The 27,371-nt window shown below is 42.9% G+C and overlaps 3 protein-coding genes across 33 annotated transcripts in view; 2 read left to right on the forward strand and 1 right to left on the reverse strand.

The window, feature by feature from the left end:
• Positions 1–1,199, forward strand: part of mark3a (MAP/microtubule affinity-regulating kinase 3a) — a 47,355-nt gene extending 46,156 nt beyond the window's left edge. For 16 of the 30 annotated variants that reach the window (XM_030443449.1, XM_030443455.1, XM_030443466.1 and 13 more), the window contains one exon: positions 317–1,199. In XM_030443449.1, the coding sequence (XP_030299309.1) occupies positions 317–393 (77 nt within the window). In that variant the 3' untranslated portion in view covers positions 394–1,199. The remainder of the gene's footprint in view (positions 1–316) is intronic. The other 14 variants (XM_030443448.1, XM_030443451.1, XM_030443457.1 and 11 more) reach the window with 3 other exon arrangements.
• Positions 1,200–2,275: 1,076 nt separating this feature from the next.
• Positions 2,276–8,117, reverse strand: ckba (creatine kinase, brain a). Of its 2 annotated transcripts, none has more exons than XM_030443476.1 (8): positions 7,966–8,117; positions 4,421–4,608; positions 4,156–4,310; positions 3,946–4,078; positions 3,407–3,578; positions 3,192–3,315; positions 2,808–2,997; positions 2,276–2,643 (listed from the first exon to the last, which is right to left on the reverse strand). In XM_030443476.1, exons 1-8 carry the CDS (start codon positions 7,986–7,988, stop codon positions 2,465–2,467), a joined length of 1,164 nt encoding a protein of 387 aa, XP_030299336.1. In that variant the 5' UTR covers positions 7,989–8,117; the 3' UTR covers positions 2,276–2,464. The 2 variants fall into 2 exon arrangements, with proteins under 2 accessions (XP_030299336.1, XP_030299337.1); XM_030443477.1 differs by lacking the exons at positions 4,421–4,608; positions 7,966–8,117 and adding exons at positions 5,005–5,206; positions 5,579–5,731.
• On the forward strand, positions 6,950–21,611 carry trmt61a (tRNA methyltransferase 61A). Its single transcript, XM_030443478.1, has 4 exons — positions 6,950–7,149; positions 8,664–9,004; positions 15,043–15,309; positions 20,880–21,611. Exons 2-4 carry the CDS (start codon positions 8,674–8,676, stop codon positions 21,191–21,193), a joined length of 912 nt encoding a protein of 303 aa, XP_030299338.1. The 5' UTR covers positions 6,950–7,149; positions 8,664–8,673; the 3' UTR covers positions 21,194–21,611.
• The last annotated feature ends 5,760 nt before the right edge of the window (positions 21,612–27,371 follow it).

Here is a 27,371-nt window from a genome sequence, read left to right on the forward strand (position 1 = left end):
AGAACGAGTATTTTAGCCTTTAAAGCTACCAGGCTAGCTGTTTCCAGTCTTTATGCTAAGCTAAGCTAACTGGCTGCTGGCTCCAGTTTCATTATTGATTATTTATTAAAAAAAAGCAACTAAAACCCCAAAAAGTTGAATTATTCCTTTAAATGTTGACGGTTTGTCTGTTCCACCAGCTGCTTTGACTGTCTTCATGTACCAAAGAATGAAAACGTACATTTCTTTCATGAAACAGTCAAAGTGGAATCTTTTTTTTTATCCACCTTGTGATTTAAACTAAAACTCGACTTTGTGTTTGTCCTCCTCCCGACAGTCGCCATGTACCTGGGGATCAAAAAGGGGAAAATAAAGACAGTAAACCCCGCTCCCTCAGATTCACTTGGAGTATGAGGACCACCAGCTCCATGGAGCCTTGTGATATCATGCGGGAGATTCGCAAGGTGCTCGATGCCAACAACTGCGACTACGAACAGCAAGAGAGTTTCCTGCTTCTTTGCGTCCACGGGGACGGGCGAGCCGAGAACCTGGTCCAGTGGGAGATGGAGGTTTGCAAGCTGCCCCGTCTCTCCCTCAACGGCGTCAGGTTCAAACGGATATCCGGATCATCCATCGCTTTCAAAAACATTGCTTCCAAAGTTGCCAACGAGTTAAAGCTATGAACAAAAGGGTTTAAAAGTATACATATATATATCTAGAAGTATTTAAGCTGTACAATCATCCAAGTAGCAGTTTCCAAATGTCTCCTTTTTTTAAACAAAATACAGAGTATGTATTGAATATTATAATGTATAGATTAAGGCTTTTGGCAATAATCACTGAATTACCTACTAATATCTCAGTCTATTCTGGCCACACGGGGTCGACATTAACGAGTTGAATATGATTTGTCATGCTGTGAATGTGGACAAAAAAAAAAAACATTTCTAGTCTTATTTATTTCTTTTTTTTTCTCCTGGAAAAAGAAAAAAATTACGTAGCGTTTTTGTTTTCGGTGTAAATAATGTATCTTACTTTCAAGACGGCTTCACTGCAATACTCAAGTTTTTTTTTGTTTTTTTTTTTCGTTGTTGTTTTTCTTTTTTTTTTTTTCTTTTGTATTTCGTTAAAAAGAGTAGAGATGATGGGGAGTCCGTGTAAAATGCCCACATGGTTTGAGGGTCACTCATGTCTCAATTAAAAGTGTCTGTCAACTTGAACGTCCCGTCTCACGCTGATCATTTGTAACCCGGACACACAGTCGAGATGAAAATATATATATATAAAAAAAAAAGATGTTTGCTTCCATTTTCATGTTTCTGTGTGGAGATTCATTCCAGCGTTTCTATTTGTTTGTTTGAAACAACATATAAGGCAAAAGATTTTAAAACCTTTAATATACGTTGGTGGAGGTTTTGGCCCTTTTTGTTCTTTATTTGTATTTATTTTAACTCTGGATTGCTTTAGAATTAAAATATGCAGCAGAAAGAGCTCATTAACAGCTTCAGGAAGGATATGTCGTATTTTTTATGTCTCATGAAAATACTTCTTGTGTGATGAGACTGAATTCAAGAAACTCTAAAACCTCGACCTGATTCAGCCCAGTCGCAGACTGAATACATCAACGTCAAAATAAGTCTGAATGAATCTGATTTAAGTTATAGAAGCAGTTTCAGAGCTCAGTGTTTCTACTGCACACTGATATTTGGTCTAATTATTTCTGGAATGTACTTTTTAAATTAGCTGACAGATCTTTATTTGCACCATGATGTTGGAAAACTCGATGGAACAATAGAAAAAGATCTTTGTCTATGCTACAATAGAAACTGGATCCTACATTTCCCACAATGCAGCTCGGTAGCATCTTCAGCCAATGAAGCTACCAAAATGGTGCATTTCATAAATGTTAAATTTTAAGTGTCCCCATGAGTGAGAGTGCTACGTTAGAGTTGGAGCTTTAATGAAACGGGTTTCATCAGACGTCCATCCTGTGCTGCATTCAGGGACTGAGGTTTGTCTCATGAACCTGTGTGTAGATCTGTGGACAGATGTCTTCCAGCTGAAGTCTGAATAGAAATAAACAAGTTTGACTAAGTTAGTGTGAAGTTGTATCAACATGGTGGTGCAGTCTGGTGTGGCGGATGCTCTGCAGGTGGAGGTTTGTCTTGTGTGAATACCAGAATTATAACCTTGTTGTTCAGAGGAGAAGCAGCTTCAGTGAGATGTGGGCTGCTTTAGGCTGAATGTTATGAGGGTAATTAGATTAAATCATAAACAGTCTCAGATGACAAAGAACTTAACAGAACATTTTTTATTTTATTCCATCCTCAACGTACAAGAACTTTCATCTTAAATAAACAAATTGAAACTGTAATACAGAGTGCATTCCAGGACAGAGTCGAACAGTCATTTATGGGGAGGGAGGAGAGGGCGCTGGGAGAGGGAGCGGTAAAGGGCAGGAGGGTCGTTGGCTGTCAGGACGGCTTTACTTCTGGGCGGGCATGATGTCGTCGATGGACTGGCCCTTCTCCAGCCTCTTCTCCATGTCCACCAGCAGCCTGACTCCATCCACCACCATCTGCACCAGCTCCACCTCAGAGAAGCCCAGTCTGTCAGCGTTGGAGATGTCAAACACTCCGCCCACAGCGGCTGTGTCCACACCGCCTGATGGGAGAGACAAATTATTAAACTTCCATTTGCCATGATCGTAGTCTAGATGAGCTTACATAGAAAATTTTAGGGCAAGAATTGGATTTATGTCAAACACATTCAAAATATTAATATAAATTATTAAATGTCGATGACATGACCACAGAAGTTTTACTCACCAGTTCCACGTTTCTGCAGCCTCATCCTCTTGAGAACCTCCTCGAACTTGGCGTTTTTGCTCATGTGGGGCAGCTTCACGTGCACACCTGCACGCAGGCCGGTGCCCAGGTTAGATGGGCAGGTGAGGACGTAGCCCAGGTGCTCGTTCCACATGAAAGCGTGTCCCCTGTCCTTGAACAGGCTCTCAATCTGAAAAACACAACCAGTTTAGATAGAATTACTTTAATGATCCCAGACTGGGAAATTATTATTATTATTATTATTATTATTATTATTATTATTATTATTATTATTATTATAATAAATGATTTAATCAGGTTCATGCATCATACAAGTTAATAAATTAGACTTATTTAGACAAACTCAAAACATTTTCTTCCAACCTTGGTGAGTCCGGTGCAGAAGCGGTCGAACACCTCCTTCATGTTTCCACCTTTCTGCATAGAGATGACACGCAGGTGGTCCTCCTCATTCACCCAAACCAGGAATGTCTTGTTATCGTTGTGCCTTCACACAGAAAATATTGGTCAGTTTCCTTCAAAATGAAATCTCAAACAGAAAAGTTTTGTGAGAACTGTCAGCGAGGATTAGTTCTCACCAGATGCCCCTGGCGTCGGGCCAGTCGCGGGCCATCCCTGAGGCCAGCAGCAGAGGAGACACTGGCTTATCAAACAGGAAGTGGTCGTCGATGAGCTGCTGCTGCTCAGCGTCGGTCATGTTCTTCAGAGCATAGTATTTGCCCTTCAGGTCTCCGCTCAGAGAGGCCAGAGCTGCAGGGAGAAGAGAAAAATGTCAAACATAAAATGCAAAACAGAGACACAGGCAGCCATTTTGGATCAACATCATCCTGTGAAGGACTCTTAAATGTCAGAGTCACGTTGACCTTTACTGTACTGCACTAAAGTAAATCAGCTGCTGTCATCTCTTGTATTACCACTAGAGGGCGCCCTACTGCTGCAGAACTGAGCCCAGCCAGCATCACACTGACTTCACTGAGCATCACTGTGGTTCAGGCCTACAGACTTCGACTGTAAAGCCGTTTACACAACCATTGAGCAGCAGGCATCAGTACAGTCAGTGATTCAGCATAACAGATGCAAACAACCTGCACGACAATAACTCAAGAAGCATCTTTACCTTCGATGGAGAGCGTCTCCACAGCACGCCTCTCTCCTCGGCTGCAGTGAGGTGGCAGGCAGAAGCCGCGGACGCTGCGGCCTGTTCGGACGCGGGAGCTCAGGACGTAGTTGGGGTCCAGGTCGTCTCCACCCTGAGGAGAACCACATACATGTTAGTGTCTGCTCAGGTGTTACAGTCAGCCATGAAGCCTGACAGAAGGCTGCGTACCTTCAGGTTGGCGGAGTTGAGGTCGGTCTTGTGCTTGTCTGTGGGTTTGTATCCTCCATGTCTGTCCTCGATGATGGGGTCCAGCAGATCCTTGAAGACCTCGTATGTCTCCTCATCACCGGCGACGCAGCCCACAGTCATGATGAAGGGGTGGCCTGCACACAGAGTCACAGTCAGAGGAGACAACACACAGGACAGACAAACATCCTGACTACATCAATGTGCTGAGTGTCATCAGGTCTCAGGATGGACTGTGTGACTGTACCAGGATTATCAACCCCTGTCTGAATGACACCATCTATGGTGAAGCCGTTGGGTGTAGGCCGCTCTCTCAGCTTCGTGTACATGTCCAGGGTTAAGAACTTGGCCATGTGGTTGTTGTGCTGACTGAGATCAGGGAACTCATCCTCTGCTGTCAGGCCCTTCAGGGTCAGCTGGGCCATACCCTCAGAACTGAACACAAATACAGTCTACAAGGTGAGCAGGGTCACCTGAGCAGACACACCTCAGGGACATCACATTACTCCTGAGGTTTAAACATGAGGACTGAGTGAGGCGGTGAAGGCAGCAGTGGATTATCAGCTGCTGCTCTGCACACATTATGTAACACTAATCTTTACCATTTGCTGTAAAGCAGTGTGATATTACTGTGATAATGGAGGCCCATTCTAACTGACTGAGCGCTGCATATGTCTCTACATGTTGGTCGTAGTTTATCCCCTCGGCAAGGTCACAGTGTAAAAAGCTGTTAGTGCTGCTGTCAGAGCGCTGAGCGCCGCTGCGGCCATTAAACGCGTCGATGAGGCAGAACAGATGGCAGTTTGGCCGAAAAGCCGCTTTTGTTTTTACCTGGGTTATCAACCCCGGTCTGAATGACATCATCCACAGTAAATCCACTGGGTGTCTCTTTGCTCCTCAGCTTCTCGTACATAGCAGGAGTCAGGACCTTGGCCATATGATTGTTGTGTTTGGTGAGGTCCGGGTACTCCGCCTCCGAGGAGTACTTCATCTTCATCTGGTTGTGCGTGGCACCGAAAGGCATGGCTGATCCCTGAGCGGAGGATGGAGGGAAGAGACGGTGAAAAGCAGCCAGATTAACCGAACAAAGAGCGTCGGGAGGCGATTTACAGCGACATTATGATGGATGGAATATTTTAGCTCAGATCATTAATATCCCGCAGTGAACAAAGTGTTCTGGATGCGTTTCGACAGGTGCCGAAATCAATTAAACATGCATCGTTATATATGATACAAGTGTATTAATCCACTACAGCAGCTAACACGAGTCTTTGTGTTGAAAAGAGGATTTATTTATTAGGCCGACAGAATCTGTCTCGACTGCCCAGGAATCATTTAACCGTTAAAAATCAAAGATATTCTGTCGTGTGTCGGAATTTGGCGTTGAATTAAATAACATTCCTACCTGTTGTCGTCGGACTTGTGGACTACTACTACCAGTGGTTGATACAAAGATCCCTATTTTTCCGTCCGAGAAGCTCACGAATCTCAAGCAGCGTCCCAGCAGATCTGCGCTCGGTCTGATGGATCAGATCGTCCTTTATAGGAAGCCATCTCTGCTCCCATTGGTCAGTATTTGTAGGCCATTCATTCAATTGGACGCGCTGATTTGTCCGCTGTGTGCAGCACAGACTCCGCACACCGATCACTAACTCTACTTTCTGTGCAAAACTGCAGATAAAATTAAATTATGCGATCCGATCCAACAAAAGATGCATTCATAAGATCGATCACATGTTATTCCAATATCCTGTTAAGTTGCGTTCAAGGACCCTGTAGATGTCTGATGGAATCTGAAGTACATTTACTTCTTTAGTACTACATTTGAGTACAATTTTGAGATTATGTGCTTATTATTTCCATTTTGTGTTACTCTCTACTTCCACTACATTGTGGAGGCAAGTAATGTACTTTTACTCAAATATCACTCTTGAAAAGCTTTTAAATAACTGAATGTTATACAACAAATCAAACTGATGTTAACTCAGTGACAGAAACATACATACAAAACATATAATCATCTCATACATGTTTTGTTGTAAACTACATAACATTATGGAGGACTGAAACTGAAAAATCTGTTTTGAATGTCTCTGTTCTGTTTTTATTTACCTCATTTTATTAAGTCAGCTATTTATAACATTATAAATAACAGACGAGACCAAAAACCTACATATAACACGTCATCGTCTCATCAAATATGTAATAATGTGACATTAAATCACATTAAATGCACCAAACATTCTTTCTGCCCCTGTATTTATACTCATTTGTATGAATCCAACAGTTTATTTACTCCATAGTTCATTATCTAGTAGAATTATCATCACCATGACCAAGAAACGTAATATTTCACTGATAATTGAATATAAGGAGCTATTTTTCTGCACAACTCTCACTTTTTAAGCTTTTAGTACATTTTCAACTACTACCTATGTACTCTTACTTACATAAAATTGTAAATACAAGATTGTTTTACTTGTATTAAAGTATTTTTACAGTGTGGTATTGCTTCTTTTACCAAACAAAGGATCTAAATACTTACACTACTTAATACTATATAATTTATTTGGGAAGATAATCGTGGTTTAGTCTCTTTTCTACTATTTAAACATGGTATAAATGAGCTTCGTAGTAATAGAAGGCTCATGAGTCAGGGCCTCCATACGTGAGCATTAAGATTTGCGGTATCTTGGGTTGAAAAGAAGATTTATCAGATGTATAAATCATCTGGAGCGCCTCTTTGAATCGCTTTTGAAGGCGGAGCACGTTTACTAATCCGTGAAGCGGCTCAACATCCGCTCGTCTCTACTCAACTTCCTGTGAAAACAAAACCACATGTGTGGGGAATGAATGAGCAGCCGTCAGTGCCTCCACATGCACTTTCTTCAGCATTAAAAGCTAAATTTGTGGGTCTCGGACCATTTTTTCTGTTCGTTTTGATTGCGAAGCCAGCGGACGCCATTTGAAGAGAAGGTAGGTCGAGCGTCGTCAACGGTTCTTGTACGTTCGAAGCGCAACGGTTATGGTGGCTAACGTTAGAATGTTAGCTAGTTAGCAAGTGAAAGCAGCGGTTGAAACACACAATTCAGTTGCAGTTGTTAGCAAAATGTGCTGACAGACGCTTTAAACTGTGACCTTTATGTGTGTGTGAGGTTAGAAACTGTGGTGTACACTTCAAAACGCTTTAAACGTTAGCTAAGGTAGCTACTTAGCAGTCGTCGCTAACAGCTAACGTTTCTGTCAGTTGGGATGATATCATGGCTAAGTTAGCTGGGTAACGTTCCAGAAAACTTGATGTGTTGCATGTTAGCTAGTTAGCAAGTGAAAGCAGCGGTTGAAACACACAATTCAGTTGCAGTTGTTAGCAAAATGTGCTTACAGACGCTTTACACTGTGACCTTTATGTGTGTGTGAGGTTAGAAACAGTGGTGTACACTTCAAAACGCTTTAAACGTTAGCTAAGGTAGCTACTTAGCAGTCGTCGCTAACAGCTAACGTTTCTGTCAGTTGGGATGATATCATGGCTAAGTTAGCTGGGTAACGTTACAGAAAACTTGTTGTGTTGTGTGGACACCTGTTTCTCCATCGACCTGTGTTTCTCTTTACATTAATGTGAGGCTAAATTTATCCCTCAACCACAATCATGTTAAAATATCAAGCTAACCATCAAATGAATCCCAATCACGATAAAAGAAGAACGTTATAAGTAGACAGAAAATCAAATTTCTCCAACAAACATCAAAATGTGACTTAGAACGATTAAAGACACGATTCATGCATGTCACTCACATATTCTCAATGTTGTCCGACATGTTATTCGTCCCTTTTTTTTTCTTTCGTGAAGAAACAAAGAAAATCCGCCGTTTTCTGTCTCAGTCTACTGTAACTGAAATAATTGTTTTTTGAACGTGACAGCTGGTAACCATGGCAGAGCTTGTAACCATGGCAACGAGGCTCACCAGCATCCTGGGCCAGATGCATCATGGTTGACTGTTGATTTAACAATTTAATTGTGTAAAATGTAATAATTTAATGTCATGGCAACTGGCCAGTAATCGCTTGATAAAGACGCTAACCTAGATGTTAATGAATAAATGATATGTGTTCATTTCAGGTGCCTAGTTGCTAGAAGTTGGGCTCATAATCTGTGGCAGAGATAGTAGAGATTCCCAAATATGATTTAGAGCATCCATGATCGTTGGCTGTATGGAGTTAGTTGTATGAAGAGCAAAACACTATGCTTTGACATTATAAAGCACAGCATCACCACATCAAGTTGGATGTGTTGGAGCCTTCAGAAAAATATGTGTTCTGTCAACCCAAATTTTACGTTTTGGGGCTGTAAAACAGAGAAAAGCAGGCATTTAATGTTCAAAACAAGAATCTGGGACCTTCAGAATAATGTGGAGAATTGTACATGTCTGTTTTAAGAACATAATTTGCTGCTGACGATTGTTCTGTGTCAACCTCTCACCTCCTTGTCACAGAGAGCTCACCATGAGTTTTGTGGAGTACTCGGACTTCATTCAGGACGGGGACGTCGCCATCGTCTACCTGGGCCACGAGTCCTTGATGCCGGTCAAGGTGCAGCAGGGCGCCCAAACACAGACGCGCTACGGAGTCATTCGCCACTCTACAGACCTGATCGGTCAGCGTTATGGGTCGAAGGTCACCTGCAGCAAAGGCGGTTGGGTCCACGTGCTCCACCCCACGCCTGAGCTGTGGACGGTCAGCCTGCCGCACCGCACACAGATTCTCTACACCACCGACATCGCCACCATCACCATGATGCTGGAGCTGAAGCCGGGATCCGTCGTCTGCGAGTCAGGTGAGGGTTACTTCAAGTGGATCAATGAAAGCCACACAAATACAGATTCAGTCAAGAGAATAATATCACGTTAACTGATGTCAATGCTTTAAACAAACAACTTCACTGAATTTTTCTTTCGCATTTAAGAATTTTGTTGCATGCACAGAATCGTCTATATAAGAATTGGATTTCACCAAGCAGTGAAGCTACAGCTATTAGTCGTGTAGCTAATATTTATTGAACATGTTTAGCAACAGACACTCCCAAAATAGTTCACTGTGACTGCCAGGAATGTAATTCAAAATTCCCCTCTCATGTATTCAAACATCCTCATCTTGGCATCTTAGTAGTCACCACATCCTGGAAGTCCCTGTGAGACTTTATATGAATAAATATTTTGCTGGAATGATGGACAAAGTTACAAATAGAAAATGACATAGCAAAAGAAAATACCACTGGAAATAATATCAAATATTGTAAAAGTTTGAAACAAAAACAGATTGCCCAAAATATTGGAGCTTGAAGGTTGTAGGTCAATTTGTTTTCTTGCTGGTGAATATCGTTTAAAGTCCCAGCTATGGTCGGGTCATCATTGAGCGTCCGTGGCTCTAGTGTGTGCAGCGTATGCCACACCTTTGGATTTAGTCGACTCATGTTGGTGCTTGTCTGGCTGTCTGATTAAGTGGAATCGGTGTTGGAGCCCCTCTGTGAGAGAAATCACTCTGATTGGCTGTTCAAGCCCCTTGAGCCTGTCACTGCAGTATCCATGTTTTCACTCGGTTGGTGCAGTTTCTCCTCCTTGGTGCAGTGACATTTTAATCAGACATGTTCTCCATTAAAAGTGACTGTTAGCTAAAATGCTGCTATATCATAACAATGGTTTGTGTATCAACAGTCCAGAGTCTTCCAGTTGTCTTGTTTCAAATGAAAAATAAGGACTACTGCCATACCACCTCTCTGTACCACCAGTATGCAGACTTATTTCCTCCCTTGGCCATCAGCTGTGGTCTTTGTGGTGTCTTCAAGTCAACTTTTTGGCAGAGACACGGGCGACATGAGGCTATGTGAGAGTCAGCGATCATCGCAGCTAGTTTGTTTGTGTCCAAAAACTAGAGACAGCCTTAGGCAAGCGTATTAAGGCCATAACAATCTTCTCCTTCTATGTGTCTGTCAGCTGGAACTGCTATGAAAACGTTGCAGCAAGTATAAATCTAGTTTTATGTTCACAAGGACTCTCGTGCTGCCTTCATTTTATTATCCATCAGAGCTTCATGTCTTCACCACTGCAGCTGATTTTAGTCGTCTTGTTCACACCTTTCAGTCTGAGAGCCTCAGCTGTTGATATTGAGCATCATGCGACGGCGACAGATGTGTCAAAGTCAATTATGTAATCCAGTGTTGCCGTCTGATATTTCCCTCTGCCTCGTCTTCACCTCCACCCTCCATTTGTTTAATTGCCCTCAATCCAGAGTGTGTTTTCTGTGCGGTTTCTTCCATTTGTAGGGCGGTGAGGGTGGGGGATGGGAGAGGATGTAAGCGTGTGTGTGCTGCAGTGCTTCATCATGCTTTACTGCTGCCAGCCCTGCGCATGACACTTTATTGATTGTATTGCGTGTATGTGTGTGTGTGTGTGTGTGTGAGTGTGTGTGTTGAGATTGGAGGGGTCTGCAGGGTGATGAATGAGTGCTGTAGGAAATCTGTTTAGTCAGCAGACACACCAGCAGTATGGAGGGCTGCGCTATCTGCATCAGCATCACGTTACATCGGCCCTTTAATGCATATTTAACACTCTGCGTCCGCGTACATTCTTCAGATTAAAACCCTCCCTCTCTGGAAGTCTTATCACATTCAAATAGTGGTTTGAACAGCAGATAAAATGCTGGTTTATTAAATTACTTACTGAATGCAGCTTTTTATTAGCCACACACAACAGCACATGAGTGTCGTTGAGGGTGCTAATCGACGCTTGTACGACGCAGTGGTGGCTCATAATGTTCTGCATGATGGCCTATAAACGGCGTGTGCTGTCCCGCGGAGGAGAGACGTTTTGTGAGCGAGCTGTGTGAACATGCAGCGATTAGAGGTGATAATTTTGTTTCACTTGGCCTACATGCCAAGTCTGCTGAAGGAGCATGCGGTCATGCAGAGGAGTCACCTTGGTGGCAGCTTGTTCCGGCTGTTTAAAGCTTTCTATTAACTGTATGTTGCTTTTTTTTTTTTGCCTGTATCAGAGCTCCACATCAGGCAGGTTCCAGTGCCAGCATACTCAGCAAATACTCAGGAGATATTCTGTGTAACTCACCTTTGGGTCATAGTTTGAAATGTCACATTCTAGTTTCAGTTCCTAGGGTTCAGTTCCAGGTGACAATCAAGGAACCAAAAAAAGAAGGAAAGATCAGTACATCACTGAATCCTGCTATGGTGCCAGAAATGCATGGAGAAACACACTAAAACCCGACATATCTATATGACCTCTGATGAAGAAATGCTCCCAGAAAATGAAAGACCACACTTCAGAGATTTGTAGTCCCCGATGTACAAACCTTACTCACTAGCAGCAAACAGTCACTCTCAAGATCTGCCAGAAAAGACGACCTACATTTGGCCTTCAAGCTGATTCACAGCAACATTCAGTGTTTGGGAGTTTTACTCAGTACACAGACACATAAGTGGGTTAATGGTTACGCTCTAACATTCACTCTCTAAGATTGCCTGCTGGGAAAATGAGTTCCTTGACCTCTATCCTCGCTGTTGTTCTCCATCCAGATAATGTTGACTGTGATATTAACCGAGAACAAAAAGCAGCGCTGACCTACAGTCCAGGTCAGCAGCCCCCCTCCCCCACCACATCTTATCCTCTTGTATCACATCTTCCTCTCATACAGTAGCTTCCCACTGACATGACGTCTTGTTCTGAGAGATTACAAATGTAGATATGAATCACGGGTCGTCTTGACCATTTGCATCAAAGCAAAGCTTTCTTGAAAGGGCAGTTTCATCATCATCTGTTATTACTGCTCTTCAGCAGAATGTAGCTGCTAGTTAATGTGCCCACCAGCTCCAAATCCTCTATCAGACTCATGTCTAAGGGTCAAACAGAGGTTTATTTCCTCTCTATGAAGCCGAAAGCACAAACAGTCAGATATCACTAGTCTCACTGCTTCACATACGACTCAATAGCCGACTGTTTAGGTTCACCACAGTTTTCTCTGTGCTTTGTGTTTCAAGGTTTCATCTTTGCTCGGAGCGTTTTTTTTTCTCCTCGAGTGTTTCCAAGTTTAACACTGATTGCAAACAGCTGACACGATGACTTCAGGCAACTGTTTTGATAATGTGTTCATTCTTCACTCATTCGTCACTTCGTATCAAACCAATACTTGGTGCATATAGTTAAGTCGTCCTGGTTTAGAGAAAAGATGTTGTCTGACTTCAGAACTTGCTGTCGCATGTTCAGCGCAATCATTCATCTCTAGGACCAGTTTCAGATCCTCTGCTGATGAATAAAAGAACCAGTTTTCGAACAAAAGTTAAAGAGTTGTGCTCTAGCTTCACATTTCATTCTGAGTTTACAAATCTCCGACGTGAGTTTAGACACAACTCCTGATGTTGAGTGTATTTTCCGGTGGTTTTGGCTGTTGATACACCAGGATGGAAACCGGATGCGTCAGCAGCACCCTGGCACGAAGCCTGAGGTCCAGAGTCGGTTCTGTGCTGATTGATCGTGTGTTTATGCGGCTCGAATTCAGACAGAGTTGCGGCTCTGGGTTCACCATCACTCAGACAGAACTCTGCTGGAGCCGCACAGCCATTTCCTCTCAACAGTAAACTGTACGTTGCAGATGGGGATCGATCTGCTCAGCCTGACTATCACAGTGTGAGGCTGCAGTTTCTTGTGTAGTTGGATTGGATCATGCAGCCGTTTTAATGTATCATGCTGAAGTAGTGCCACGTATAGATAAAGTGCTAGAGGTAGTGTGTCCCACCAGAGTTGCCGTAAGGCGTGAGGAGCTGGCTTGCCACTGTATCACCACTCTCAGCCAGCCGAGGAAGCTTTCTCCTATCGTCACCGACATACAACCTCTTGCTTGGTTGTAAAAGGCTCTTTAAATGTTTGTAACGGACCTGAAGAAGTTAGACTAACAGCACGATTGAAAGAAACCCACAAACACTAACGAAGCATTTTAGATTTACCGAACTGTGCAGGTTTATTCAGAAAATAATAAACAGGACATGGAGACGTTGGGTTTATTCCCTCTCCATGAAACCCTGAAGTGCACTTGTCATTTCATGAATAAATATCTTTGTTTAGTTTTATCCACATGTTTTATTTCAAAGAAAGAAAGAGAGAGGGAGAAAACTTTGTAGGTGGAAAATAACAGCCTGTCTCGCTTCTGAGAAATCGTGCTCACAAAAACAAACAAAAGGGACTGAAAATATAAAACGTCCTTGATGACACATTATCAACAATTGTTTGGTGTGTTTTTGTTTCAGGACTTTTGTCTTGCATATTTAATATTTGTATATAGTTGCTGAATGTCTGTGTTGTCACTCAGAACATCCAGAACAATCAGCAAAGTCAGTCCTTCACCCATAACGATAAAATGTCTTAATCACTTAATGAGGTGATTCAAGCATAAAGCGTATCTAAGAGTTAGTATTATCTCTCTCTGCTGCTCCGGTTTAGTTTTTTCCTCCATCTTAAACCTCCTTATTTACATCTGTGTGTCCTCATTCCGGACGTCCGCTGCATTCATCCATAGTTTCCCATTTACCCTTGTTTTCCCGTCACGCACCATTCAGCTCAGCAGTGTGAGGTTTTTAGCAAGTCAAAGTGTTGCTGAGGGGTAAACATTGCTCTCTTTGTCGCCACGCTAACAAAGGCGGTGGTGACGTAATGTCAGGAGGAGAAGAAGAAGAGGGGGGCGGAGGATGGGCGCCAACTGTATTCTCGATGCTCAGTTCTCTCCACCTTAACAGCAAGTCACATGACTGGAGTTATTTCTGTTGCCGTAGAAATCACACACTCGCATCCCTCTTTTTGCTAACTGCACATTAGCAGGCATTAAGCAGCAGCCCGAGCACTGCAGGGCAGAGAGGGCCCACTCAGAAATGTAGCATCCACTTATCAGGCCGAGTGGAGAGAGAAGCAGTGTGAAGATGTGGGTGTGTGTTGTACTGTAGTAACAGCTGTGAGTGCCTTTGTTTAGACTACATCAGGGCGGAGGGAAGCTCTAAACGTCATTTCAGACATAACAACATGTTCATGTGAGGTTTTTTCTCAGATTAAATGTCGTTATGTCCACGTTGTACTCGGACAAACGACCGTTGAGGAGGTTTTGACCTGTTTTTTTATCTGGTTTGAAGACATGAAAGTGCAATGTCGTGTGAACTGACGTCCAAAAAAAAACTTTCGTCAGAAACGTGGAGCATATGGAAAAGCTTGAATCCTTTGCTTTACTTTCCAAATGCAAAGTATGTCCAAAGGGCAGCTGTTTTCTTTGTCAACCAACAACGATATGCAAAGTTATCTTTCATGATATGCAAGCTAATAAGACGAGTGACTAGAAGGCGACTCTATTGATACTGCGGACAATGAGCATTGAAAAGGTTTCAAATAATCAGATATAATCAATATATGCCAATAATTTGACACTACATTGAAGCCGCTCGGGGGTTCATGAGGCCGTCTTAGCTTTAAGGCGTGAGGGAAACTTAGGCTTCACCTCGGGAGCATCGATATTCGGCTTCATTAGCTAACACAAATTTACATTTTTCATCACCTTTTATAGATTTCAGGAGCACACAAAGACTAATCGCAGAGTCTCTACACCATCACGTGTCCCTGAGTCACTGCTCTTCTTTATTGGAACCCACACAGTATCAATAAGGCAAGAAAAATCAATTATCAGCCACATGTCGAGGCCAGAACAGCAGTGAAATGACTCAGAATAGCAGTAATCTGTACTGCAAAACAAAAACATCATTACCACAGACACACAGCAGCAAAACAACTAAATTAAGTTGTATTCGTTCTCCCTGTGGTGTCTCTGTCGTAGGGACGGGCAGCGGCTCGCTCTCCCACGCCATCCTGCGCACCATCGCCCCCACGGGTCACCTCCACACGGTGGAGTTCCACCAGCAGCGGGCCGAGAAGGCGGCGGAGGAGTTCAAGGAGCACCGCGTGGATCACCTGGTCACCGTCAGGAACCAGGACGTGTGCCAGGACGGGTTCGGAGTGAGCGGGGTGGCAGACGCCGTCTTCCTGGACATCCCCAGCCCCTGGGAGGCCGTGAAGCACGCCAAGACCGCCATGAAGAGACAAGGTAGGACACCAGAGATCTTTTACTTCAGTGAGCCTCAGTTAGCCTGATGCAAGAATGATTCAGTGTGAGGTTACCCAACAGTGAAGCAAGAACTCCCAGATTACATAATTCACACAGCTGCAAACAACAAAGATCCAAAAGTATGATCTAATTTCGTGTATTAAACACAAGTGTAGCATCACAGAGCGCCCTGTCGAGTCAATACTATTAACTTACTTGCTTGTATGTAAATATGTATGTGTATAAGTGGCTTTAGAGGAACATTCAGCATCACTTGACGCTGACTCCTCCGTGACTCGTCGTGGCTCGGCAGCAACATGACTGTGACTGAACACATTTTAAAATACCAGCCACTGAAAATGATTTCCCCTCCGGCCGTGTCGCTTGCCCTGCACTCCCTGAGCGGCCATCGATCCTCGCCAGTGCAGCACTCATTAACTTTGCCCTTCCGTGAGTGTGTGACTGTGTGTCTGTGTGTGTGTGTTTGTGTGTGTGTGTGTGACTCTGTTTGTTCCTGGTCACAGAATAATCTCAGCTGTTGAAGCAAAAAGGGAGCAGCAGCATGTCCGGACAGGTTGGCAGCTCGCTCAGGTGGTCAGTGTTTGGATGTAAAGTCAATATTTAAATCCCACAGAAGGAACACATAGCAACGTACTTTCTCAAGAGTCTTTCAAATAGGGTCGTTAATGATTAATCAGTGATTGATTAACGGTTAAAACGGTATCGACCGACAATCAGAAGCGAGGGCAAATCCATCAAAATGTATGTTTTTACACATTTCAAGCCCTTTTTTATCAAGTATATCAAAATAAATCACAAAATGCTGCAATGAGGAAATAAGGAAAATACAAAAAGACATTCTGCAGAACTGATTTTATAACCTATAAGTTGTAAAGTAGCTTCAGTGTTAATCGCGCTTTGCTGGGTCCAATTGAAAAGCAAAAACAGGTTTATTGTTTTAACTTGATGAAGACTTTATTTGTTCTTTTACCTCCTATTGTGTCAAACACAGAACGTGTCAGTGGTTAAAACGGCTTTCTGATGAAAAAACATCCAACAAATTTAATAAATTATTAATGATTAACCAATCATCGATTGTTAAGACATCTGATCTGATTAAAGAAATCTGCTCCCCTGGACTCTCTACCTCTTTTGTTCTCTATCTCCAGGGGAAAAGTCAAGAATCACAACCATAAAATAATTAATTTTTAACAAAAGTATGGAGAACATAACGACATAAAATAGGAAAGCTGATTACATCACAGCTGTACAGGCGGCTGTCAGTGCAAAACAAGCAAAATATAAGAGCTGCGACTATTTTAATGACCAATTGATAATGTTTGAGTCATTATTTAAGGAGAAAAAGTCAAAATAATCTATAATATTCCGGCTTTGCAGCATCAAGTGCGAATATTTTCTGTCTTACTTCCTCCTCTGTGACAGTAAACTGACTATCTTGGGCACTGAGCAACATTTCTCACTTCTCCCATGAACCGACTCTAAAAACAGAGCGATGCTGCATCTTTAATATACACAGGATCAGTGTTTTATGAGCATGAAGGTTCGAGTACACGCTCGTATTCCTTAGGCTCATAAATGCAGCGTGATTTTATAAAGTAAGCCCCAATATGAAGAGGAATGCTGCTCCCTGTCCTCCTCTCTGGATCCCTTTTATGGTGCCACTGCTGCATATTCCTTTCATTAGCTGTTGACCCTCTCATGCACACACACACACACACACACACACACACACACACACACACACACACATACAGATACTGATAAATAGAGTGCAGCCATTGTAGAAGCAGTCCCATGACCATACAGGGTTATGCTGCAGGGAGAGAGCTGGTGAATGTGGCTCCATAAGGACAGGCTTGATTTACTTCCCACTGCTCAGACGGGATGTTTTCTCCAGAGAGCCGGCGCCGAGCTGAGCACCTCTGCTTCAGGAAAAGTCTAAAAGATGGAAAAGAGAATAAAATGTAACCTGGGGAAGGTCTGAGGAGTCGTGTGACACGTGATAGGAAGCAGGTTTTTATGTTAAACTGTTAACGACAAAGTTTGTCACAGCGCTCATCGACTCGTGGTTCCTGTTTCTGCACAGACGGACTCCAGATATTTTCTCAGGCTCCAGATAAAGTTGCTGTGAGCTGTTTCGCTGCAGCGTTCGACAGGGCCAGTGAAATATTTCTCCTTTTTTTCCCCTCCTCAGAGTTGTAATTCTTCTAACGCTCTGGCCCTCAGCCCGGCCCTTTCTTTAGTAGCACCATGAATCCTTACCCTCCCTCCTCGCTCGCACAAACACTCTTATTATGCAACCGTGAGCCAAACAGAACCCATGAACACACACACTCAAGCACCTGATAAGGAATCATAGTTTCACGCATGTATAGATCCTAGATGTGGACGTATGGTTGACATTCGAGGGTTATTAATAACCACTCGAGACGCCCTTGTGTAATCATCAACTCGACCTCTCCCTGCCTGTTCGTCCTGGTTGCTAGGAGACCATCGGGTTGTGTTTGTGGCCGTCTCGAGGGAGATCGCCGGTCCTGTTAGCTGAAGGAACGACTGCTATCTGAAACATCCCAAAAAGTGTCCCGTGATGTTGATCAGAGTTCTTCAACAAGGCTGCCCTCTGCAGACCCGTTCCTCTAACTCTACATGCTGATGACTTCAGAATTTAAAAACTTAAAGTCTCACGCCGTCACCGCTGCGGCAGATTAAGTGCGTAAGATTAAAGGGGGCAGATTGCAACACAGATGTGTCCTGTGACCCCGGTGATGCTCTCAGGGGGTGAAACTGAAAACAAACTGTGCAGAGTGGAAGGTAGAGGAGAAAGGAAGGATGGAGTTTGTTGCTGCTGCTGCGAGTGACTGGAATACAAAGTGGGACTTCTATAGAAACCACTTTATAGTCTGAAGAGCACCTTAAGCTATAATGAATGTGTTTAAAATCATGTGTACACTGTTAAAGACTTCATTAATCACAAATTTGCGGGTATATTATAGAAGTTGTAAATGCAGAGCAGGTGGGAATTATAGTAAAAACCTAGAGTACATTTAAACTACAGAGAAACTGACAGTATTGGGTGGCTTGATTGTTTCCGGTTCTGAAACAAACCAGGACAACTTGATGCGATATATTTTTTTTGAAGAGGAATAACTTCAAATCAGCCCACCAGATTTTTCTAGAGAAAAAAAAACTATCCAAAGGTGCGATAGGTAAGAAATTTAGTTGGAAACTAGATTAAAGAATTAGATAAAAGCATCGGCAGGACTTGAAGAACTGAACCAGCTACCCCTGACAGCGTCCTGGTCCAAAGCTCCCGTGCTGGCCGCTTCGGCACCAACACTCCCCTGGTTCCCCGAGCTCACAGTCCAAACCGCTAGCTTCATCTCCACCAGAGCTAACTTGCTAAAAAGGTAGCAACTGTGCCCCTGAACTGTTCTAATTACAGATCCCTTTATTTGATAGGAAGTGTATATGAAGTCAGTCGACAGGAGGTGTAGAAAGATGATTAATCGATCGCAGAAGGTGTCGCTGTCTCGTCAGATATACCTGGATAATATACCATAGTGAAGTCTATGTGTGGGAAACACTGGATTATATGTCTATTTGTTAAGCACATCAACGTAAAGGTGATGATGTTTCAGTGTTTTCTCTTCTTAAAACGATATGATTATTTATTTACTTGATGCAAGGAAAGTCAAAAAGGCTTATTCAGATGCTACAATTTCAGTTATTTATCCCCATTTCAGATTTTAAAGTATAAAACCTGCAGAGCCTGAGTTTGTTTCGTTAACCCTCGCCCCTCCCGTCCCAGCTGTCCCGCTCAGAGTCACATTCTTCCCTCTTCAGGTCAGCCGGTGAAAGTTTTCTTGGCTCGTTGCTCGGGCCTCCCGCTGCGATTCACCGCGGGCTTTCACTTGGAGACGAGAGGCCGGCGCTGGTAGGTGATCTCCGTTTCATTAAAGCGTCGGCTCATCCCCTGATGATCAGCAAGCTCCAGCCTGGAGCCTCACGGGTCACAGGACTGCTGTGTTTGGGAAAGAAATCTGCTTTCAATGAGTTTTTAGGTGTGAGGAAAACAGATTATTAATAGTAGTCATAGTATCACCGGCTTCCCTCGGGTGAGTTTACATTTCTCCAGAGTCCATATTCGGTTTATAAACCTGGTTCAGATTATTTGTCTTTGTCTGTGGTTGTTGTTTTAACTGACTACATGCAGAGAAAACAATAAAGATACCCTCCTCTCTCCTGTCTGACTCGTCTGACGCTCTGAGGAAGATTTGATTTGCCCAAAGGCGCGATCATGTGTTTCCTGGCTGTAACAACCATGATACCACGGTACATTGTGCAATATTTCTGAGTATCCTGACTCATAAAACTTCTGATTAATCTCACAAACAGTCACTTCTTTTGTTCCCACGCCTCCACATGTGTCGGCCTGCATAGAACGAGGTTAAGTGGATCAGCAGCCGTCTAATCTTGATCTTTGAGAGATTCGTTGATTAAATTAAACTGTTAGTGACTCTCTCCCATTAGTGGTTCTGTATCTATCCCTAATTATGAGTCAGATAACCTCAGACGACCAAGTTACTGCTTCTGATTGTTGTATATATTGACAGTTAAAGATTGAAGGGTAAATGTGGCAGGTTCTGGTCTAACTATCCAACTAACTCCATCATCAACCGACTCCATCTCCTTCAGGCAGTCGCAGCTTTTCTGTCATTAATTCACCAGAAAGCACGCTGACATTTTCCCCGACATCCGACATAATCTAATAGAACTTCCTCATGTTGTTGGACGCTGTTGTTTGGACTTTTTCACATGAGAAGAGACACGTTGGGATATCCAAGCTCGGGCTACAACACGTTAACTGCACCTAATTAGTTTCCATACTTTTGTTTTCGTCTGACAATCATGGAATATTTAAGAATGGCAGACAAGAGAAAGAAATCATGACTTAAAATTAACCCTGGTCTCCTGTATGAAAGTCCACATCATCTCTTGCTTCCTGGTACTGAGATGTATATAATTTAGCTTCTCAATGACATAATTAGCAATCTTATTTTAGCCAAACTCACAATCTTGTCGTGACTGTAGTCATTCTAAGATACAGAAAGACTACAGTCCGAAAGTTGCTCCTCATGGAGTCGTGGAAATTTTGACAAAACAAGGAACATTTCAGAGAAAAGACTGATTTGGTGAGTCACAGAGCACAAGATGTTCACATATCTAGATTAAATTCTTTCACATTTGGTCGTAAACCAAGAACAATCAGGACAATCTCATGTTGGCGTCAGGGGGAAAGTGAGAGGATCGCTACAGCCTGAAAACATTTGTCTCCAGGATAAATCATCTCGACTGTCTGCACAAGATGTTGTCCCAATCGATCCAGTTGATGTGGATCACTGAGGATCATTAAAATCAGTGTGATTCAACCTCTGGGGGCCGTGAATATCTGCACAACATTTCATGGCAATCCATCTAAACGTTGAGATATGTGCTGGACAGGATGACCGACATTTAAACATCTGTTCTCTCTCTGTGTTCGTCTCCAGGCGGTCGGGTCTGTTCGTTCTCTCCGTGCATCGAGCAGGTTCAGAGGACGTGCGAGGCTCTGGCGGATCAGGGCTTCGAGGAGATCAACACCGTGGAGGTCCTGCTGAGAGTCCACGACGTGAGAACCGTCTCCCTGCCGCTGCCGGACTTCGGCCCAGACTCCTCCGCTCAGACGGAGCCTGACGCCGCGGAGAAAGCACCTCCCGCCTCTGCTCCGGTCCAGACCTCCGTCAGCCTGAAGACCACCACCCCGCCCAGAGAAATCCCAGGCCACACAGGGTACCTCACCTTCGCCACCAAACCCAGAACCTAGAGCTCACAGTTATTTATTTCCACCAGCAGTTAACAGGATGTGGTTTATAATCTGCTTCCTCGCCGCGGTGTGTTCTCCGTGTACATTAATAAGACTGTGATAATCCAGCGGGGGTACCAGGTTCCTCCAGGTCCCGGTTGGCACTGCAGCGCCAAGAGGATTTACAGGCTTGTGTTACATAATTTTGAGCTCCTGTCACTTGGCACCGGTTCGTTGCTTGCATCAAGCAAGAGTGAAAAATCAAGCAAACGGTGATTTCAATTGAGAATAATGGGATTTATAACCGAGAAGATGCCTCCTCTTTTATAAAAATCACTTTTATTAAACGTTTTCATATGTTTGGGGGGAAGAAATGTTTTTTTTTCTCCATTTTTTTGCACTTTTGTATTCAGATAAATACAATAAATGTGTGAAGTTATCCTCGTTTTTCTTCTTGTTGACGAAAAGACAAAGAAAACAAAGTCTTGTGAATATAAAGTGAGAGGTTTAAACCCTTTTAGAAGCTGTTATGAGCTGTTAAAGTGCCCTTGAGCAAGAAATTGATCATCAACCAGATCGATCAACAGAAGGAATACATCACTAACATTTTGTTTGGTAACCTTTATCTCCATCGGTGGATGCGTACCTGCCAACACACTGTTTAATCCTTTCTCCGGTAAATCCCGAGCATTCGCAAACAACCCTACCTTCATCGCGCTTGTTCAAGACCGCCACTGTTCTCCGTCTGCGGTGAAAACTGATGAAACAGATCCCAAGAAGAAGAAATACGCTTTCAGTTTCACTCCACTCTGTTCGCGCATCAGTATATTCTTCCTCTTCTGCTTCGTCAAGGGTCTCAAACTCTAACATTAATTTTTGTGATGCAAGTTTTAAATGCTGACTGTTGAACTTTTGATTTGTTGACTGATTATTGGCAGAATATCCGACCAGACAAAACTAAAATCAAGCTACTCTGGCTCCGACACGGCGTTCAATCTGCAAAGTACCTGGTGACACTGATTGCATCCAAAACGTAGTCAAGTGGAAGAATATAGAAAATGAAAAATGGCCTTTAATTGATTATTTACTTTACCTGATGAGGGGGGGTAAAAAAGACGATTTACGGAAGAATATTTTTATTAACTTCCGGCGGATCAGTCATCTGTCGGATTCACAGCTGTTAACGTTTTCTCCGTCTCAGCATGAAGAAGAATCTCAAGACTCCATGTTTAATCACAACTACACCCACCTCCTCGTCAGGGAGCGTTACTCACTTCCTCCACACACACACACACACACACACACACACACACACACACACACACTCCCTGCTGATCTGTGGATAAGAACCAGAAAACTCAACACACCCAAACAGTCATTTTTCCAATACAGCAACTTCCCTGTTTCCACTAAACCAGCTGTGACTTATTTATCATCTGTGATCTTCCCTTTTTTTACTCCCAATAACTGTGTGACACTGTAATCTGGTTTTCTAGTTGTGTTTGTGCCTGAATGTAAGAGAGATACTGATAGTAAGAACAGATTCTCAGGCTGTGAGGAGGAGGAGGTGGTCTTTGGCGTCGTCCCGAAGTGGAAAATTGGCAGTTGTCACTCAGCCGCTCGGTCAAACGCGCTCACGTGCAACAACACAGCGGACTAAAACGACCACGGTGCTTTTTATAACCCACAGTAAGCCCGGGATTACGCCGTTAACCGGCCCATAACGTCCCCGCTGCACACGGATGGACTCTAAATGCAGCAGAAGACTTTTGACTGGTCAGGTGTTGCAGCACTCATTCAGTATGTCAACTTTAACCCCTGAGAACCGTCTCTCAGTGTGGATTTGTAAAAGAAACCGCTCCTTAAAGAAGAACCAGGACACATGAGTCCACATTAAATGCAGCAGAAAGGATTTTGGGGAGGGGGAATGGGAACGCTCAGCAGATGGTTATGAAAGGTGGTGCTGACTGTGAGGACGCTCCTCTCTGTGTGTCTGCAGCCATGTTTTCTGCCTTTTTTGGTGTCGAGCATCACGCACAGAAGCCCGCTCACCTTATGTAGCGAGGTGGGACGTGCAGGCCGGCAAGTTAGTATATATTTGGGGGCCAATCGTTGCAGAGCTGTTTGCAAAGAAAAGAAAAGTGACGGCACGCAGCGTAGAGAGGCGAGGAAGAGTCAACTAAGAGCAGAATAGAGGGCATGATGTAATAAAAAGCATGAATGATCTTCTCAGGGTCAGCTCGAAGATGAAAATGCAAAACCTGCATGTCACGCTTTCTGAAACCAGTCAGCGAAAATGCAAATGAAGCGACTCCTCTGAGAGAGAAAGATGCAGCACAGGGGACTCTTTCTGTCTTATAATCACCACTCGGACGATGATGGGAATATTACTCAACCCTCCCCCTCGTTAAATAAATACTAGCATCTCTGGTTAGTTTCCAGAAAACTGAGTCATGTTATCGAGTGTAAGCTGGAATAATTCCAGAGCACTCAGTCATCGTCCCACCCGCAGACCAGCAGCAGCAGCAGCAGCAGCCTGCAGCTCCAGAGGGTCTAATCTGGCCCGAGCGAGGCTGGGAATAGCTTCTCTGAGCTGCTCGAAATCCTGCAGTTTAATCAGCTTGTCTTCTGCCCTCCTGAGCCGACAGCGCCGAAACATTCAGGCCTCATAGCATCGCTGCCAGAGAGCGAGGAGAGCGTGCACGAGACCCGACCGCACGCGACGGGATCTCAGCCGAGGCGAGAGAGGGCGAGTCGGGCCTCCAGTGAACAGAAACTGGGCACAAGAAGCCGTTTAAAACTGAGCTGGTTGGTTGGTTTTAATGTCAAAGAAGAGACATTAGTTCTGATTTATACTAATATGTTTTCAGTTAAAAGTACTCTGTGGTTTGGATACAGGGGATTAATGGGGGATTAGGTGGTTCGGCTTCAGAATAGGACAAAAGAGGTATTAAAATAATGGCATTTGTTCTGGTAATGGAGCTAATGGCTCACAGAGAGATGACCTACAGAGAGTCACAAGGTTATAGAGTGGAGAGAGGAAGCACTGATGTAAAAACACACTGCTAATTTAGATACAGAAGAAAAATGGTGAAGTTTTGTTGGTGTGTTGGTGTCGGTGAGTTCTTAATTAATGCATAATATAGAACTGATTAACCTTAATAATGTTCTTAGTAAGTAGAGTTAACTGTTAATAGGTAAGGTACAATAATAAGTATGCATTGATATTAATGACGCAACAAACAAAAGCTTAGTAAAGGTTTAACAATGACAGAAACTCAAGAAACTCAAGATTTAAATAATGTTTCTAAGCGTCTATGAACTCTTAACAGCTAATCTAATATTAATGTTAATATGATTGATTGTATTTGACATTTATTTTCATGTCGTGCACACAGAGTGGCCTCACGGGTTTAAAAGACACCAGAAGTACAGCTGCAGCGGTCAAACAGTTGCTAAATTACAGATTATTTGTGCAGAACTTTCCGCCTTCTCTCCCGAGTTTAACGGAGAAAATCTGCCGCTAAAAAATGTTTCCCTTCCTGCAGCACGGCTCAAGAACAAGAAGTCTCAGATGTCTTCAAGTGTTTTAGTTCTGAGATGGTCTTTAGTTCAAAGCTCGGTCGCTCCCATCGTTTTGTTTTCTGTAAAATAACAGATTACAGTTTTAATCACTTGTTTATTATCGAGAGCTCAGTCAGCAGTTTTAACTGTCGGTGTGAGATCAGCTGACCGTGTTCTCACAGGGCGTGAAGAGTGGGCTGCTCTCAGGTCTGTCGTTTTCTTTTAACCCTTTAATCCCGGCGGGACTAAAGGAGAACGAGAGGAGAAAAGTAGCGATGATGAGATTAGAGGCTGAGAAGAGACTCGCAGAGCAAAGCTGCGTTTCTGCTCGCTGCTTCACATAAAGCTCTTACACAAGGCCGCCGAAAACGACCGCTGGAAGAGATTTTATTAACAACAATAACAACGTTTATTAACGTCGAAGTGAGTCAGATTATGACTGAAGGTCAGCTGAGTGTTTGAGGCGTCAGGAAGAAGATGAGAAACATCCATTATTGATTATTGAAGTCAGAGGTCGAAGGTCGAGGAGAGGTGACGGTTTTTCTGCTCCTGGTTGTCCAACAACTCCAGATTCTAGTCTGACTGCATTAACTGATGTAAACACCAGTGATGGAATGTAACTAAATACATTTACTTCAGTACTTTGTTCAAGTATTTACATTTTCTGCTACTTTACACTTCCACTCGGATACAGTTTGGAGGCAGATATTGTACTTTTATGAAACCAAAACTACAGAAAACACTTTCTGATCATCAGGAAAAACGCTGAATATCGTATCTGATAATCGTCCAGGCGAGTAATCGATCCTACTCAAGTAATCGAGTAATCGATCTTGATACCTTTAATATCAGATACTTTAAGATTTTTGCTGGAGTACAGTTGCACAGGTAACTTTCACTTTTACCTAAGTAACATTTAAACACGATATCTTTTACTCAAGTCTGATTTTTGGACGCTGAACGCTTTTCTTGGAAAATAACAACAGAAATGTTAAATGTTAAAACTGAAATGTTGAGTCGATACCGAGCGCAGTTGCTTTACTCTGTATGTCATATACTTCATGTAAATCAGAACAATATTCACAAATGTTATTACATTTTCTGCTTCTTTAAACTTCCACTCGGATACAGTTTGGAGGCAGATATTGTACTTTTATGAAACAAAACTACAGAAAACACTTTCTGATCATCAGGAAAAACGCTGAATATCGTATCTGATAATCGTCCAGGCGAGTAATCGATCTTGATACCTTTAATTTCAGATACTTTAAGACTGTTGCTTGAGTACGGTTGCACAGGTAACTTTCACTTTTACCTACGTAACATTTAAACACGATATCTTTTACTCAAGTCTGGTTTTTGGATACTGAACGCTGATCGATACCCTCATTGTAAAGTGTTTCCAATTACTAGTGAATTCTGTAAAAAAATACCAATTTTAGTGTTGGAAAAATGTCTGTTTTTTATGAAAATGACAACAAAAATGTGAAATATTAAACCTGAAATGTTGAGTCGATAACAAACGCAGTTGGACTGAATATCTGCATTTTTTGCTTTGCTCTGTTTGTCGTATACTCACAAATATTATAATTATATAAGTAATTAAACATCAGATTTCTGTTTACAGTGTGTGAAAAGGAAACACGTTACCGATGACAACATGATCACATCTTCCTCTTCAGACTGACAGAAACATGCTGTTATAATCCAGCATGCAACGATCTGTCGTAAATGAAAATGTCTGACCCAGTTTTCCTCTCGTTGCGGTCAGCGAGGGACGAATGTTTCCACCCTGCAGAGGATTCACAGTGTTCAGAGCCACAGGCCTCCTCTGAGGTCTAATTACTGTATGAAACATTGATGAGAAGCTTGTTTTGAATCCGTTCCACTGGTTTCATAAATTACAATTGATCAGTTTTGGGATGGAAAGCCGATGCTGCTTCGTCCTGACAGGGGGCACAAAAGACGACACTGGGTTTACATAACTGATCCCAAGAAAATGATCATCAGGATAAAACTGTGAGGATGAAATTACAAGATGTCTTTTGTGTGAGCACCATGTGTCCGTCACTGAATTATTTAATAACTTTCCATCTTGGAAGGCAGCAGCATCATGAGTGTATCAGGCAGCAGCTGATGATTATTGTCTGATTGAAGCTGTCGGTACAAAATATCTACAAAGAAATGCCTTCATTGTCTGTTAAACAGATAAAAACCCAAAAATATTCAGTTTATGATTATAGAAAATGGACAAAATCTTAATCTGAGGTTGGAACCAGCAATTTTTTTTGGGTTCATAATTGTATTTATTTCATGGTTTACTACTAGAACAGGTTTAAATGCTTCAATACTCTGAAACAATGTTTAAGCTCCAGTCTCTTTAAGGCCCCTCCTCCAAAATACCCAGTCTCCTCTGATTGGTCAGCTCGCACACGCCTGAAGCTTGATTTATGCTTCTTCGTTGAATTGACTCATAGCCTGACGTGCACCTCCGCAGAATTATAAGTGCACGTCACAATTTAGCGGAGGTTTTAATAACGGGGATTGTGAGCTGTAGTTGCCCCAGTAAACACAAAGCAGGACTACTGACGAGGCATTTCAGGCCTTTCAAGACCTTTTACACACACAAAAACCT

This window comes from Sparus aurata, chromosome 16 (genome assembly GCF_900880675.1).
Source record: "Sparus aurata chromosome 16, fSpaAur1.1, whole genome shotgun sequence".
Classification (NCBI taxonomy): Eukaryota; Metazoa; Chordata; class Actinopteri; order Spariformes; family Sparidae; genus Sparus; species Sparus aurata.